This window comes from Gallus gallus, chromosome 4 (genome assembly GCF_016699485.2).
Source record: "Gallus gallus isolate bGalGal1 chromosome 4, bGalGal1.mat.broiler.GRCg7b, whole genome shotgun sequence".
NCBI classification, from domain to species: domain Eukaryota; kingdom Metazoa; phylum Chordata; class Aves; order Galliformes; family Phasianidae; genus Gallus; species Gallus gallus.
In genome coordinates, this window is record NC_052535.1 from 45,864,474 (window position 1) to 45,881,693 (window position 17,220).

A 17,220-nucleotide genomic window follows, 5' to 3' on the forward strand; every position below is an offset into this window, starting at 1 on the left:
TCCTGAACAAACCTTGGGTATGCATATGATGTTGTGAAGGCTTTCCTACCAAATGAAACACTGACTGTGAAGAGTTTCTTTAGAACTGTTTTCAGACCTTTTACACCACTGATTTTTGTGAGTTTCAGTGTGTCTGTATGAACTTGGCAAAAAGACTTCGGAAAGCACAGCAAACCAAATGAAGTGTTTTTTTTTTGTTGTTGTTGAATAAAATGACCCAAATTTATTTCTCTAATAATTTCTTACTTTTTTTATCAACTTACATCATCAAGTGACCTTCACTTCTTTTTCTGACCTGTAGCTTGATTCTGTATTGCATGGGTGGGTATTTTATGTCACCCGCACTAGCTAGAAGATAAGAATCTGTGGGGATCATGAGGCTTGTATTTTTATATAGTTAAATCAAGATTTTCTTGAACTAAAATTCTTTTTTGCTGAAGTAATTTCTGGAGCATTAAACCAAGTAGCAATGTTTGTTCTTCCTCCCTCACAGAATAGTTTGGTGCTGCAAACTGGCTGCAGCCTTGGGGCCTAACAAAGTTGTAGTCAATTGGAGGACTGCAGTGATAAAGGAAAGGCTGTTATTTTGTTACCTGTGAAGAAGTTAACAATTGGATGTGAGGTATGGACTCTCCCAGAGAGAAGCAGAAAACCTGTAAGAGGGAGGCTGCAGGTGTGCTTTCACAATGGATGGCTACTGGAACAACTGGGGGACAAATACAAGCTCCCCCTCCTGGATGGAGGGGCCAATGAGTTTAGGTGTTGCATCTAGAAAAAGCTGTAGGCTGAATTAAAAAGCTTTGACTTCTAGCTGGTTGTCTTGCATTCTGAAATCAAGTTCTTGTGACATTGTCCTCATGAGTTACTCTTTTGCTTATTCTTGTAATTTGTTTATAGCTGTGAAATCAGATTCTTTTTTTGTTGGGGGGGGGGGGGGGGGGGTACAACAGCTCTGAGTTGTTCAGATAAGAATCTGGGCAACCCTCAGCAATGCAGGTGCTGTACAGTTTTTTGCACAAACATGTCCCATAGTTGCATATAGGTCCTATAGATGCAGTTGGATGTTGACTTTAATAAAACTTGGTTTGATGTTCTGTACGTGTCCTGAGCGGGGCTGTGGTGGGCTTGCTGAGAGGTTGATGCTGGCTGATTGGAGTGCGTTGTGTTTGCGCTGTGCTGAGTCACAGCAAGTAACCTGCCAAGGTGGGATTGTTTCTGCACAGTCAGCTTCAGTGTCTCACAACATGTAATGCTGTTGGACTCCCATTACAAAAACTGTGACTTGGCGGTTTGCAAATGCTTTTTGACTATACGCAGAGTTGTTGCCAACGTAGGAAAGAAGCAAGCAATGAGCTGGGTGATCTTGAAAGATAAAAACGTTTTCCATGGAGAAACACTAGGCTTTGTTTTCTTTTATTCTGTGAATGAGACTGACCTTTGGGTCTGTTTCAACACAGTATGGTGGCAACTTGTCCGGCTACGAATATGTTTGCTGTGGAAGTGCAATTGGGAGGAGTGTCCCGTGAGGCTAGGAAGGGATATGCACAGCAGCAGAAGGTGCACATGGAGAACTCTTCCTTGCGGGCATCTTTTGTGTGCTGTCTGGAATAAAGCATCTGCAGAGATGGTGTAAGATACAATGAATCCCTCTGTTATGTCCAGGATATTGAAAACAAAAATCTATCAGATACGTTGTATGTATCAAGCCTCTCTGGCTAGTCCACTGTGTATAAGATGTTTTTCTCAGAAGAACTTAACAGTTGGGTTTTTTTACAAACTCTTGAGGAAAACTCACCGCTAGTTGTTTATATGTTTTATGCCCAGAAATTCTTCAACCATTTGCATTACCATCTTCAGACATCTGAGAAGCTTGAATTTGAAGTGGCCCATCTACTTATGGAGCAGAAACCCAAGATTTCACTGGAATTCCCATTTCTCCTACTGAATTGATATCTTGTCTCTAAATCTTCACGTGGAATTGATTCCACAAAAGCAAGCCAGATGCTGTGCAATGTGGTTATTCGAATAACTTTTGAAAGCATATAAAGGTCCTCTATCTAGAGATTTAAGCGTAAGAGAGGAGTAATGATGTTCTTGGCATCAAAGCCAAAACACGATTTGCCTGCAGGCAAGCTGTTTATCTTCAGCTCAGTCTTTCTGCAAGTTGATAGACTTCTACGCTTGTGAAGTGTTGTTGTGTTCAAGGCTGGTAGAGCTGCTGAGATCTGCAGCTAGATATGCAGGATTCTGGCAAACTACTGCAACCTGACTCTTCATAGAGGTGTTGTTGCCTTTCTTCTGTTGCTCAATTGGACTCAAAACTGAAGCAAATCAACTCACACTGATAAGATAAGCTACAGAGACTGCAACAACTTTCACTGCTCTCTGAATCCTGACAGCACTCTCTTGAAAGCATTACAGGTTTGATCTTAGATTTCTATCTACTTGTAAAAGTTAAAGAGGTTAGAGATTAAAGGGCTCAAGTAGTTACTTAAGAGACATAACCACTGAGTTTCTGTGATTCTGTGAGTTGCTAATAAAAATGCCACATTGTTGTGTATTTTTGGAAGCGAATCACCATGCTGAAATCAGCATTGCACGTGTTTTGGTTTCAGTTAGAGTAAGCTGGTTGGTGTGTTTTGCATCCTGGAGGGGCAGTGGTGCTGAAGTATGCATGCAATGCACTGTGTAACCATTGTGCTTCTGGATTTGCCAAGCCTCAGTAAAGTGGATGGCTTACAGTTCCGTTATGATGAACCTTAGCATGTAAATAAAAACATTAAAATGCACTCTTGAAAAAATTGTTGGCAGCAAGCCTAACCTTAAAAGGTGCCTGGTATGATAACACCTGTTAGCAGTCTGTGGGGAACTGGATATCAAGCCTGTAATGGCAGGTTCTGTGCTGCTTGTTTTCCAGTGTGTGTTTGGGGCGATAGTGCTGTGTTGTCCGATTTCTGTAGGCTGGCATTCAGGAAGGATCACAAAGGAAAGTAAAATATTTATTTCAAGTATGTTTCAAAGACAGGAATGAAGCACTTTTCTCAAATCTGTGTTTTTTAGGCCCATACCTTTTACTTTTTCTGTTAGCTTTTCAGTCGAGCTAAGTTTGCTACATCCATACTCATTTTGACAGATTCCTAATGCATTACTTTTATCTGCCTGAATAGTCCAGAAATTATATGTTGATGTTATTGTATGGGTATTTCTTTTGGTCTCACCACAAAGTTTGCATAGAACCTGAAGTTAGAAATGCTTCATTAAATGTGCGGAAGTCTACAGCCTCAAAACTTGGATTTTGTGGTGCTGAACACCTGCAAAATGTATTTAATGATCATAAGAACACGTGACTTTTTTTTAGAGTTTGTGCTGTTGTATTACTATGAAAATGAGGGCTATTGGCAGTGCAAGCCAAGGGAGGGAGAAGGGAGATATTCTGATTCTTTCAGTTTCTATCTTCTAGTTTGCATTAGAGGTCTATTTGGAACAGAAAGCAAACTGAGACACTTGGTAGTGTTCTGCTGCAATGAATATTCCATATATCCACGTCTTTCCTGGAAGGTTGCAATAGGAGGGTGTCTTCTGAACGTGCCGTGCTAAACCTTACAGCTACATCACTCCTTTCTAAGAGAAAAGGGAATGTGGAGGTGGGTATGGAGTCTACTTCGTGCAAGCTTTTATTTGTTAGTAATTGGAGCATAAATGGGTATCCTAACTACCTAATTTTGGGTTCTGCATACTTCAGTTGGACATGCCACTCATTTCTCATATATGTATGCATCAATGTACGTGCAGAATGGGGTGCTGTTAGATTGATGGGCAGTGTTCCCATGACAGTAATAGCTTTGCTGTTAAGTGCAAGCCAGAATTTCTTGGCACCAACAAGGAATAGACCCTCAAAGGGCACCAAGCTGCCCTCAAGGAGCAGATTTATCATTGGCTGATCGTGGTTAATCTTCAGAACCAAGGAGAAGTGCAAGTGTTCCACTTGCTACGAGCTACAACTAGCAAACATGGAATGTGTTGACTACTTGAAAAACTACAGATATGTGCAATTTAAAATGTAGATATGTCATGAAATGCAGACTGATATAACTAATATGATATGTTTTTGCTACCTTCTTGATGAACATTTAATTAGCATGTGAAAGCTGGGTAACAGCTGTGAGCTATGCATAGAAAAGTAATTTGACCTTTAAGTGGTTTGGTTTTCTAGGTACAAGTCATTCTGGGAAAGTGTCTGGGCTGGTTTTTGGTTTTTGTTGGTGTGTTTTGTTTTTTTAGTAATGCTTCTCAGTACTTTTTTTAATCAACAGTGAGAGAGATGTCTGTCTTGCTAATCTTGTTTCATACTTAAGGGTACATTTGGGCAACGTACCAGTGGTTCTTGTGGCGAGAAGGGGATTGTCCAGTCTAGATTAGATCTGTTTTAAAAGGATGGTTTTCTAGTAAGCAGGTCACTCACATATACGCGTAATGTAATTCAAGCATTGCTGACTTGTATGACGTACTGCTTTCATGAAAAACTTGTGTTTTTTCCCCCCTCTTTCCTTCAAGCTTCTGTTTTGCATGAAAGGCTTTCTGACTCATGGGGATTTTTGGTCATGTACTATATTTAAGGACTTCTACTTCTATTGTGAGAGCTGCTTTTGTACTCTGTGTGTATAATCTAATTTGTGGTAGCACGCTGTGATTCCTTGTGTGTGAGAATTCATTTCACTGTGAAGAAAACAGCATTGGGTCACGGGATCCATGAGTCTTGCAGCATGTTTGTATCAGAGGTGTTGTGTTGAAGGATGGCCATGTGGTCATGTTACATGCATCACCTCTTAAGCTTTGAGTATGATCAGTTAAAGGCTTCATGGTTAAGGCAGTGCTTTTTCATATCTTCGATAAAACATACCTGTTTCAAGGACCTAAACTTCAACAAAAGATATTTGTTTTTTTCAAACAGATCCATGAAACAGGAATTTCTGTTCCTCTGAGTGCTTTTTGGCTAACTGTGCTCTAACTGTCCTTGCTCTTTTGTAGCATTTATGTCAATGACTGCAGTATGGAGAGCTTAGCAACTGTTCCAAGGTTGAAGAACTGCAAAATGCTTTCTTTTTTGTGTCACATGTGCTGGAGGATTAGGAAGGGAAATGGGAACAGGTGACTAAATTGCTACTGCGTTTCCCTTTCTGAGTAGTACTTGGATCTCTTCTTTTTTGGGGGGAGGAGCTGCCAACAAGTTGCTGTTGAGAAATCTTAAGCCCCTTAATCTCTAAGTGGTAAGGCAAAAATAAAATTGATTTTCTGTTAGACAGCCCTGTGAAATATGCATATTGCTACTATTAGTGCAGGTGAGCAAAACCTGAAAAATAGGGAAGAATGAGAGCACCTAAGCTTCCATTGCATGTGGCTGAGAGTATCTCAGATTTTCTAGATGAATAGCTTAACTAAGTGAAAATGAATCATAATCATCAGGGATCTGTTCTGTGTTTCCCTTGCTTCCTCCTGCTCTTGCCTCTATTCCATTCAATGGATTTAGAAATTGTCCTGGTTTCAACTGGGATGGAGCTGATTTTCTTCGTAGTGTCTGGTATGATGTCATGTTGTGGCTTTAAGAGAAAAACAATGCTGATAATACAGTGATGTTTCAGTCACTGCTGAGCAGTGCTGTACAGAGGCAAGGACATCTCAGTTTTTCAGCTGCTTATCCTGCCCGTGAGAGAGTGGGGGGAGCACAATCTGCTCCCCCAGACAGAACCAGGACAGCTGACCTAAGCTGGCCAAAGGGATATTTCATGCCATACAACATCTTTTAAAATATATACATGTAAAATGATGGAGAGTTGGCCAGGGAGGGCAGCTGATGATCTGGGACTGGCTGGCCTTCAGTCAGCAGGCGGTGAGCAATTGTGTTGTGCATCATTTGTTTTGTGTCTGTATTGCTGTTAATTTCTTTCTTCCTTTCCTATCTTTTTGTCTCAACCCACAAGTTCTTCTTTTCTCTTTTTTTTCTTTTTTTAATTTTCCTGATTCTCTCCTGCATCCCATTGGGGAAGGGGGAGTCAGTGAAAGGCTGCGTGGTGTTCAGCTGCCTGCCAGGAATAAACCACAGGAATAGATGAATATTTCTTTTAGCCCTTACTCAGTAAGGAGTCTAGAAATACGCTGATTTTTATTATTGTAACTTCATATGAATATTGCAGGGATTTCTGAGTTATAAAATACGCAAATCTGAGCCACAGCCTATAGACAGTCCTAGTCTCAGCTTCATCTTAAGTGATGATGGGGAAAAAAAATCCTCTAAATGCTACCCCTGTTCTATCAATGAACCGTTGACACAGTTTTGCTTTGCCTTTTTCCAGTTGGGTTTTTGAGTCCCTTTGACCTGCAGCAAACAATTACCTGTTTGGTTGGCCACTATTACTTCTCCACCATTGATACAACTCTAGTATCCAGTCCCACTTTCCCCCATTTGCACACACCGTTATAAACCCCTTGAGGGGAAAAAAAAAAACCTGCAGCTATACTGATGTTCTCCCTTCCACTTCATAAATTAGTAGGCATCTGCCTAGATGATTTTAAAAGCTGATCATCTTTTCCCAGCTTCAATGATCTGTGGAAAAGACAGCACCAAGGGTGTATGGAAGTGCTTGTAACTACATTACTACAAAGATCCTGAGCAGTTTATTTTCTGGTTTTTTGGAACCTGCGAAATGGTTTTCCTGTTTTTCACCCCTCAAGAAGAAAACTGTAGTGGTGATTATATGAATATTTGCATCTGCTGGTGGTTGGGGATGAAGCAGTTAGCTTTATATATGCTAGACATTTCTATGCAATTTGTCCTTGGACAACTGCGCTGGGGATGACCTTGTCAGGCTAGGGGTGGCTCAACAATTTCAATGCATTTACCCTTGCTAGCTCTTAATAGTGCTGTACCTAAGGGTGTACCTCCATCCCACCTTTAAATACCTCCTTCCTCTGGTATCTGGCAAAGGTACTTGGTTGTACTTGAATGTGCTTACCACGTGGCTGTACTTCTGTTCATCCCAAGGCAATCTCAGTTCTTTAGGGGCTCTGTTGTACTTGATGCATTTATGAAGCTTTTGGTTTTGGATTTTCTTTATTTTGGGTTTTTGCATTTGTACTTCATGGTGGGTGCTGATACAGGAGGTGTCATTTCACCAGTAAAGGAGACTGAATGAGAAACATTTCTGAAATTGGTTTATAAGTGGCATTGCCAACAACTTCAGACAAGCCCGGTCAATCTTCTTGAACCTGTAGGGTTACACAGATGTTTTTTGAAGGCTGAGTGCCACTAAGCCTGAAAAGACCTCGGGGCATAAGAGGTAGAAACAATGAGGAGACCCTTGATCCAAGTACACAGGTATCTGTCAGAACCCTTATCTCCATTCTGTATTTTGCCAACAGTCATTGCATTTTTATCCTTCTACCTATAAATCCACTTTAATCTTCACAAAGTCATATTGATACAAATATGGTGGTCAGTGTTTTTTTTTCTCCTCAGTTTTTTTATTTGTAGTGTAACTAAAATCAAACAAATGGAGGAACATACGAAGAAAAGAAGCACCTTAGCTTTGTAAGGATTTTGAGAAACAAGTGTAGGATCCAGAAGTATTGAAATATTAAACAACAGCAAGTTTCAAGTTGTTCCTTTCTATCTTTTTTATGATTATCAGTTGTAGGTCTGCAGTCAGTAGGATGGACACAATTGGGCCACTCAGGCTGGGCACTCAACTTTGGTCCCAATGCAGTCTCCGTTCTCAAAAGAAGGTGACAAAGCAATTTCTAAAAGCTCTTGCTACCAGACCTTGCTGACAGTACACTTCAGTCCCTAACTATTTTTTTCGATGCATTTAGGTAATTTTATGTCCTGTGCTGGGATTGTGTCTTAATGAACAAATCTTCATTATATGTATTTTTTTCAAGAGCTTTTAATTTGTTTCATTCTCCATATTCTATGGGCTCAAATGAACTAGTAATAAGTATCCACTTGTTTGGTTTAGCCAATTCTCTTAGGGTTTTCAGCTGAATATGTGTTAATACCTAGTAATGAAACCTTCAAGAGTTTGGCATGCTTTATTATTGGAAATCATTTTAATAGGGGAGCAAAGAAATGTAAACAGTATGTTTGTTATGAATGAATTTGAAAAAACAAGCAGCTGGATTGTTGAGAAATCCAGGATAGATACCTAGAAGTAAAATAAAAAATAATCTGGGATGTTGAAACAGCTTTTGATGGCATCAGCTTCTCATAGATAAGATTTCCTCATTTCATTTCATGCATCTATTTCAGTTGAGTAAACAAAGGGAGAAATAGAACCAGTGAGATGTTTGGTGTTCTTCTTGCTATCACTGACACCAGGCTATATACAGTAGTGAAAGCCATCTGTAAAATGACGAGACCTAATACTTCAAAAAACCTTGTTGATGTCTTTAAGCTGTTAGTTCAAAAAACATGTAATGTTTCTTACCTTTTAACTTACCAGGTTTTAATTTCAAACTTGAAGCAGTGTCTTTATTTTTCTGGTTTTTTGCAATGCAGAAGGTTGGAAGTCAGTGTTGTTCAAAATTCTGTTGCATTTCCATTTAAGTTTCCATTGAATTAAAGATGTTTAACAGCCATTTACCACCTTGCAGCAGAGGCACAAAGAATACAGGCAATGAGTAAGTTTCTGCTTATCTGCATAGCTGCGTAGATATATTTCAATTCATTACGGTTATGTTACTAAAAGATACTAAGACTGACCTTTCTTTTATGGAACAGCGCATAAGTATGCGATCCAAAAGTAAATCATTTGCAATAGTATGTTGTTACTGAATTGATTTTTTTCCACTGCCTGATTTAGATGATTTTCTTATTTTCAAACATAGGAGCAATCATTATTTGGGTTGTGGTTGACCTTAAGAGTCTAGCATCTGGATCCAAGCCCTTTCTTCCTTTCAGGACAAGAATGGCCTGATGGGTTTTTTTTGTTCTTGTTGTTTATACAGAATAGCTCTGAATTGTAAGGTTTAAGGCACAGTCCTGTTTAGGTTGAAGTGGCAGGATGAGGAGAAAATAAAACAGCACAACCCAGAAAAAGTGCTAGTGGTCTTAGCATCTGCGAAAACAGTCCACTTCTTCTCCTATTCCAGTTTTTCTGTTACCTTGTACACAGTTAACCAGTTTGACCCCAAGACAGCAACGTGATACTAACATTACTAATGTGTCCTTAGGAGTAAGGTGTTGTGTCTAGCACTAGTTATGAGGGCTGGCATCAATTAAGGCTGTTCTGGCATTACTTTGGGATAAATGCTCTCCAAGAGGAGGTATTTCTGGCAGTGACATCAGAAAACAGACATCTAAATGTCTGCCAATAAGTGAGCTGTGTACACGTTTGACCGTATGTCATCTGAACAAGTTCTTACACAGCTGAGGATGCTTGAACATTGACAGCAGTGTGATACAGCTTATACTCAGGAGCTGAGTGGAATTGGGATGGTATCCATTGAGATCAGTAGGGTCCAGTGACTCGTCCAACATGGCCTTCTAAGCTCAACATGTAAACAAGGTAGACTGTAGTGGGTTGGTTTTCCCTCATTCCTATACTTCATGTGTGAAATGCAGCTGTTCTGCTGTTACCTACCACCCTGTAAAACCCAACCACGATGAACACAGATGAGTCAGTTGTCACCCCAACAGTTGGTATGTGTTTTTAGCAGCGTAGTTCCTTAATTACGATTGTCACCTAGGTACGTGCAACTTCTCTGCTTTTCCTGGAAAGGAGGAAACTGGATTTGTGGGGATCTTGTCCTCTTGCACTTATTAGAAGTACTCAAGATTGTGGAGCGTGTATATGGCACGGATACACTCTCATGTAGTGCCCAAGAATACTGATGGAGTCAGCAAATGAAGGAAATGCCATAATAAGTGCATTTGTTTTCAGTCTGACAGTGATGCAGTTTTAGTGAGAGTGATAAATGCAGCCTTCTCCAGCAATGTCTTTAAGGCTTGTCACATGAAACTTAATGTAGATAAGTTGGGCATTCATACTAATCCACTTAAAAAAAAACAAAAACAAAAAAAAAAGCAACTCTGCTATATTTCAGGCAGGATGATATTTGTTTTGCTTTTAGAAAATATTGTGAGTCGATCATGAGTTTGAGGTTTATATTTTCTTGTGAGTATGAAGAAAACAGCTGGGATGCAGTTGTCTGCCAACAGAGAGGAATTACCATTCACCTTATGGTGGAAGGGCAGAGTTTTGCCTTGGTCCCGAGGTAGGCTGTTGATTGAGCTTCTGGGGCTAAGAAAGCCCATTCTGAGACAGTTGTTTGCTTGCGTGAGACTTCTGAAATGAGAAGACAACAATGAACCCCTGTTGCATCTGGAATGGAAAGCAAGTCTCTGAGGCAAGGCGTCTTGCTAGTAGGTGTTGATGCACATGACAAAATGGATCATCATCTTTTGGATTTGTGTAGCTTTTTGCTTCTTGCTCTGTATCTCAGTAAGCCTAAATATCTGTGTGAGCAAGGTACTCATCTTGGGAGGAATGCTGCTTTAGGCATACTAAATTGCCAAAAGTGGACTGGTAATCAGGAGAAAGTCAGTGCCCGTATTTTACTTGAATAGATGGTATTGAAGAGCTTTGTAAATTCAGCCAAATGTGTTAGGATTTGATAGCTTTTTCTTTTTCCATGATATTCCTCCTTTGCATACGCACAATACTTTGTCTTTTCTGCTGTTGTACATTTTCTTATGATAACATTATTCATAAAGCTTTGCAAAATGTGGATTTTTTGGAAGCCACTAACTTATTATTTTTACTATTGTTGCAGTACCTGCTACGGCCATCACTGCCACAACTGCTAAAATGGAGGTGGTTTCAGCAGAAGTAAACAGCTTGCTCCCTGAGGAAATAATGGACACTGGTATAACTCTGGTGGAAGATGACAGCATTGAAGCGGTTATTGTGTCTTCACCAATGGGAGATTCTATTCCCATGGAAACAGAACTGGAAGAAATAGTGAACATAAGCTCCACCAGTGATGCTTCAGTTACAACTACAGCCACGGTCACTGCAGAACCAGTTACTGCACCCAGTAATCACTCGGGCGATGTGACTGCAAACGCCACAACTATAAAAACTGAAGGAAATTCGGTAGTAAAGCCTGCCTTTCAAAGTGGTCTCCATAAACTCGGTGCTCAGACTCCGGTCACTATATCAGCCAATCAGATTATTCTGAACAAGACCACTGACCTTAAAATAGGCAATCAGAGTATTAAACCAGATGGGCAAAAGCTGATTGTAACAACTTTGGGCAAGACTGGCCAACCCATTGTTTTAGCATTACCCCGCTGCCAGCTCCCGCAGGCACAGAAGACTGTGTCCCAGACCCAAGGTGGAGACTCCAAAGTACAAGGCCAGCAGATCAAAGTTGTTATTGGAGGTCGGTCAGAAGTGAAACCTGTTGTTGGTGTCTCAGCTTTAACACAAGGAAGTCAGCTGATAAATACTGCTGCCCAGCCTTCTGTTTTGCAGACCCAGCAATTAAAAACAGTACAGGTAAAGTGAGTTATGCTGATGAAACCTCTATAAAATGATTCTGTTGGTGCCACTATTGTCTCCTTCCTTCACTGACTGACACACTGAGAGGTTGCTTTCAGCCTTTCCTTTCCTTGTGTAAAAGTACAGTGCTGCTCTTAGCCCACTCTTTCATCTGCAAATGCATTTACAATTGTATGCCTTTTATCTCCCTGCTACTGTCTTGAATCTTAGGGGTTTGCCTCAGAGAAAGTTAGCTATCAAAATTCTTTATATTGAATTTTCCCATTGTTTTCATTTTATAAAAATAAACTATATATGCTTCCATAAGACCGCATTGAGCTCTTGCTGGTTACCATTCTTCATTCTAAATGTATGCTGCTTTCCTCTTTTAAGAGCAACTAGCTTCTTAAATTTAGCTTGTTACAAATAAAGTCTCTGAAGAACCTCAATGCATTTGAGAAGGAACAAAAACGGTACATCTTGTCTGCCTTAAACCTGCTTAAGCTTATCAGTGTATATTGATCAGCTAGATTATATTGTGAGATGGGCACTTCTAAGTGCTATTTGCTGCCTCAGGTACAGATGTTCAGATAATTGAAAGTAGAATCTGAAGGGATCTGAAAATATGTTGAAAAGGCATATGGGCTATTAGCCAAAGGGGTCTGATATCAGATAAGTGGCAGAACTGAACACGAGTGACTTTGTTCTAAATGGAGGCGAGGGACAGATCAAAAAATCATGAAAGGGAAGCTTTCTCATAAACTCAGTGGAGTTTATGGTGGAAAATAATCATTTTTGCAGTTGAGTAAAATGAGAAAGGAAACTCCAAGTATACAAGCAAGAACAAATTTCCTGCATGTGAAAAATGACTAACTTAAAGCATACTGCGAGCAGTGGTACGTTCTACAGCTAGTATTTCATGATAAGCAAGCGTGAACAACTGTCGCTGTGATAGTTTGTTTTAAATCAATGGGTGATCCTTGCACCTGTCTCTGCTTTTCCTCCTTTGTTGCTACGTTGTATCTGCAAGAAAAAATGTTTCATACACACATCTGTTTCATATGTTGCTTTTATTTTTGCACCTTCATTGTTAATGATACTGTTGACTTTACAGGTTTCAAAAGTCTTTGCTTGAGTCGCTACAGGAAGGTATAAGAGCAGATCAGTACCTGTTAGCTTCAGTTACTGCTAACTGGCATATACAAGAAACAAGAAAATAACTTAGCTGTGATGGGCTTCTGCCTGCGTGAGATTACTTGTGCCAGCAGTGATTTAATGATTGACCTCTGCTGTTTGTTATTAGGAGTCTTACAGGTTCCTTAATATAACCTGATACAAATGGACTTAAAACCATTTGCTAATCAATTTAGTTGTGGTTTGATTAAGTTTGTGTGTTAAATCTTTACTTCCTTTTGTAAAATTGAATTGTTAATTCATGGTATTCGTTGTTTGTTTTTTCTTATAAGGAGTGGAGGAAGTAGAAATGAAAAGCAAGACAACAGTGTTCAGTTTGTTAGAACTGCCTGATACTGCAGGAAAGACAGCTACGTGAGCAGCTCCCAGACAGTACTTGCCCCTGCAGAAAATTACTTTATCAAAGGGTTATACAAGGCTAGGTGAGAGATTCAATCTACTCTATCATGTATGACAGGGGAGGTAACCCGTGCTTTAATTTCCTGACTTAGAAAATGAAGTTGTGCATTTACCCGACAATCCAGAATGAAACTCTAAACTTTCGGTGCCTTCTTGGCACCTTCTGAGTGGAAAAGGAAGCCATGAATGCCTCCCTGCTTCCCAAGGGTTATGTGTAACTTAACTCATGTGATCCAGTTGTTCTAAAATGCACAGCAGCACTTCATTTGAACTGGTTGATGAAAAATGAATTGATAAAAGACTGGACTAAGAGCCTCTCTACAGTTCTCCTTACGTTATCGCTGTACTAGCAACTTCTCAGATCAAGGCAATTCATTAGTCTTACTATAATCTATTTGTAACACTTTATCTCAGCATTTGAGAAAGGGCAGAGTTGATAGAGTTCCAGCAGAACGTTCCTTGTAATCTTGTTCCCTCTCTGCAATGTTGAGAGTTATGAGACTGTACAGTATAAAATGTAGCATGACCTTAGGATTCCTCTGTACTAAGAGAAGAGGCTTATTGCTTTCCCTTTGGTAGACCTGGGTGACTTGTCACAATATAGTTGAAATCACTGTCCTGAATGTGGAAAAAATGACTTGGCAAATGCATCTGCTTTTAGCCCAGGTTTTCTACTTGCATGCAAGCTTAAAAATCATCATGTGCTACTATATTAGCTGGTGCTTCAGTGCAAAGCAGAAGTTGAGCCTTGCAGGTGACTCAACCAGAGGTCCAGACCTACCACCACAGCTGTCACTAGACTGGTCTGACTTGAACTTGTCTTGGTGTGGTTACTGGCTGTGCATTTCAGCAGTTAAATCCACATGTCTGCAGCACAATTGCTACTGTGGCAAAACAACTGCTAAGCCAGCATTGTGACTATGTCTCATGGTGGAAAAATAATGTCATGTACTCCCTAATCCCGCAGAAAAACCCTATTCCTGACACAGTATTGTATCCTTACTACCTTCTCTGGAGTATGCTGTTATCTTCTATTTCCAGTCTCTGTTTTTTTTCCCTTTTATACCAAGTATAAATTACTTGGGTGTGGCTACATGGAAGATCTCCTGTGAGGTCATCTAGGGAGTGGATTTATAGAATGTTAGCTTCCTTATGGTAGTGTTCTGTATCCAGCAGTATGTTGGAGGTGTGCACTTCCTTTTCTGTGTGACTGCTACATTGTTTGACAGCTGAAGTCAGAGTCTGGTCACAGAAGCACACTTGCTATCTTGGTTAGTGGGGAGTGCTTACAGCGACGCAAATTAACCCTTTAAATAGAGATGCTTGTATGTTAATTGTTCTCCCACTTTACAGGGAAGACAAATGGAGCGTGCTTCTTAAGTTAATATTTCCTAATGGAAAAGCTTGTTGCCACAGGAAATACTTTTGCAGTCTAATTTGAAGTAACTTGTGGAGAGCATGCTTAGCTTAGTTAGGCAAAGAGGAATAATGTTAACTTACTGTGATTAGTACAGGCAATGACAGAGACCTCTGGAGAACTTGCTCTTGCTGAAGCATCGAAGGGGCAGTCTGTCATTTTGATTTCCTCTGGCTTTTCCAGTCATACTGAAGTGGGTAATGAGTTTCCCACTGAAGCACTTGTGCTGTCAGCTCCTGCAGCAGAGCTCTCAAAAAGGCTCTCTGCCAAGGGGCAGCCAGCTGGCTGGGAGCATGCGTCCTGTTTCTAATGGCCAAGGGAACTGTGCTGGGGTTTCTCTAGGTCTCCAAAAGCCTGAAGGGATTCAGTCTTCTCTTAGATGATGTTAGAGCTCCTTCTTACTAGACCAACAGGAGGGTATTGCAAGTTGAGTCTGTAGGGAGCAGGGCTGCTTGTGTTGACTGGCTATCGTATTGGGATTTTTACTTTTCTGTGAGATAATTCATGTTGGCTGGTATTTTACAAGCATTTATGCCAGCAATTTAAGCAAAGTTGATGGCTGTTACTGGGACACAACTGCTCTTCAGTGCTTGTGTTCTGGTAGGTGGTGGTCAAGTTCAGAGTCAGATTTTGACCTTGCTTCAAAGAGTAAAAGTAATAGCAGTTGAGTTGGTCTGAAACCTGTGGCAGAATTAGAATTAATTCAAGCACACAGAGACATATCTTTTCTGTAGGAGGCCAGAAGGTTCAGACCTATCACAGGTGGAGCTCTGGCTGCCCCCAGCCATCCTGCAGGCATGTTGCTGGCAGTTGAAACAGCCCCACACTTGCTCTTTGTGCAGAGACTGCTGAATTCATCATGTATTGCAGAATATTTAGAATGTAAAGGTGTTCTTAGTCAGCAAATGCTAGAAACAGGGCTTTGTATAGGAAACCACAACATCCAGCCTACTCAATTTTTTTTCATTTAAGCAATCACAACTTTCTCAGGCTGTTGAAAGTGGCTGTTATGTCTGTTTCTCTACATGTATGAGGTTTCCCTGGTCAGCTGCTTCAGTAGCAAAGGCAGATCTGCAACTTGGTATGTGGCTTCCCATGTGGATGCCATGCCATGCGTCTGTGATGTGTCTAGAGTTGGTGGTTGGTGTCTGTGGGATGTGGATCAGGCCCATGGGTTAATAGAAACAGTTAGGATAAATGCATCTGGTAGCAGACCCTTCAGTATTGAAAAGGTGAAGGACGGGGAGGGAGGCAGGGAAGTCTTTGTTACCAAACCCTTTTTAAGCAAAAGCCTTCAAGGTGAAACAGTCTGTCTCATCAAATTGCATATACTTGTTCCTGATGCTGGAGTACTTCTGGGGACAGGATTTGCTGTGAAATGTACACAAAAGACCTGGATGTAGCTGGTTGATTTTGTGTAGTTAACCAGTGCCTAAGACTTCCAGGAGTTTCCCACTTATTTTTTTTCCCATTTGTAGGGCAGAAGTGTGGTGCTGTGTCAGCACAGGAGAAGAGATATTTCAGAGCAGTAGTTGTCTTGTTGAAGTAGTTTGAGGAGCAAGTTATGCCCTGGTTGCCTGAAAACATGACTTTTTCTTTAAACTTCTAATTTTAAGACTGATACTTCTAAGGTTAATGCTTTTATATAGACAGACTGCATGTGAAATTTATTTTCAGGACACTAGTAAGGTACCTTGAAATCAAGGCATGTTTGTACAGAGACCTTATAGAATGACTGTAAGGGGTTTGGCTGCCATGCTTTGGCTTGCTCTCAAGTGGTACAGATGATAACCCATGAGAAACTGAGGTAAAGTGTGAGATGAACAATTACTCTCTACTTCCACGTGTGAATGTTGTCCTCTTATTTGATGTACGTAACATCATCATTCTGATCCAAAACACTCAGGTTACTTGAGCTCTTTCTTTTAATCCATCTTACAGATTGCAAAGAAGACCCGAACTGCAACTTCAGGCCCAGTGATCACCAAGCTCATCTTTGCAAAACCAATCAATAGCAAAGCTGTTACAGGGCAGACCACTCAAGTGTCACCGGTCATTGCAGGTTGTACTTACTTGACTTGTTTTGCTTTACAGTTGTTTTTTTAAGACTATTCAAAGAGATGATGGTGGTAGAATTTCTTTTTTGTATTGATCTTTATTATAGATTTCTGAAGCAACTGGGTAAAAAAAATAATCAGCAAAGATTTTGGTAGGTAGAAGCAGATAATGGGCAGTGGTTGATTTCCTTATACTTTGCTCATTTACGTGGCTGTAGATTTTGGATTATTTTGGTTTTTCTTCAAAATGTTTTTACTTTTGGGGAAAAGAGAGAAGTGTGTCAGCGTGTGAAAAGGCAACTTGATAAACAAAGTATTTATGGATAACTTATATAAATAAAAAAGAGGGAAGGGAGGCAAATGCTCTTCTATTTCTATAATCTGCTTATGATAGACTTAAACATGACGCTTGGAAATAACAAGAGAAACACTTCTGAGAGAACTATCAATGAAGTTGTTTTTTCTGTTGAATTGCTCACCTACTTAAGAAATAAGCATTTCAGAAGAGTCTAAGAAGTTAATGAAGGTTAATAAGAGATAGTTTGCCTCTTTGGAAAACAAATATGGTCCTTTTTTTGTCTTACAAAAAAAAAAAAGCCCCCCCAGTGCAAGCTTT

The 17,220-nt window shown here is 40.2% G+C and overlaps 1 protein-coding gene and 1 long non-coding RNA gene across 9 annotated transcripts in view; one reads left to right on the top strand and one right to left on the bottom strand.

Annotated features, from left to right (window-relative positions):
• The window catches only part of LIN54 (lin-54 DREAM MuvB core complex component), a 38,518-nt gene that overhangs the window by 4,575 nt on the left and 16,723 nt on the right, over positions 1–17,220 (top strand). For 4 of the 5 annotated variants that reach the window (XM_004941117.5, XM_003641173.6, XM_420554.8 and 1 more), the window contains exons 2-3: positions 10,828–11,555; positions 16,489–16,609. In XM_004941117.5, the coding sequence (XP_004941174.2) occupies positions 10,863–11,555; positions 16,489–16,609 (814 nt within the window). In that variant the 5' untranslated portion in view covers positions 10,828–10,862. Of the gene's footprint in view, positions 1–2,193; positions 3,645–10,827; positions 11,556–16,488; positions 16,610–17,220 lie in introns of those variants that run through there. The other variant, XM_046941226.1, reaches the window with a different exon arrangement.
• LOC107051735 lies at positions 7,639–10,966 on the bottom strand. 4 transcript variants are annotated; one of them, XR_005859144.2, is made up of 4 exons: positions 10,831–10,966; positions 10,232–10,340; positions 8,481–8,639; positions 7,639–7,768 (listed from the first exon to the last, which is right to left on the bottom strand). It is a non-coding gene; the product is annotated as an uncharacterized LOC107051735 (long non-coding RNA). The 4 variants fall into 4 exon arrangements; XR_005859142.2 differs by having other exon boundaries at positions 7,640–7,768; positions 8,493–8,639; XR_005859141.1 differs by lacking the exon at positions 7,639–7,768 and adding an exon at positions 8,070–8,198 and having other exon boundaries at positions 8,493–8,639.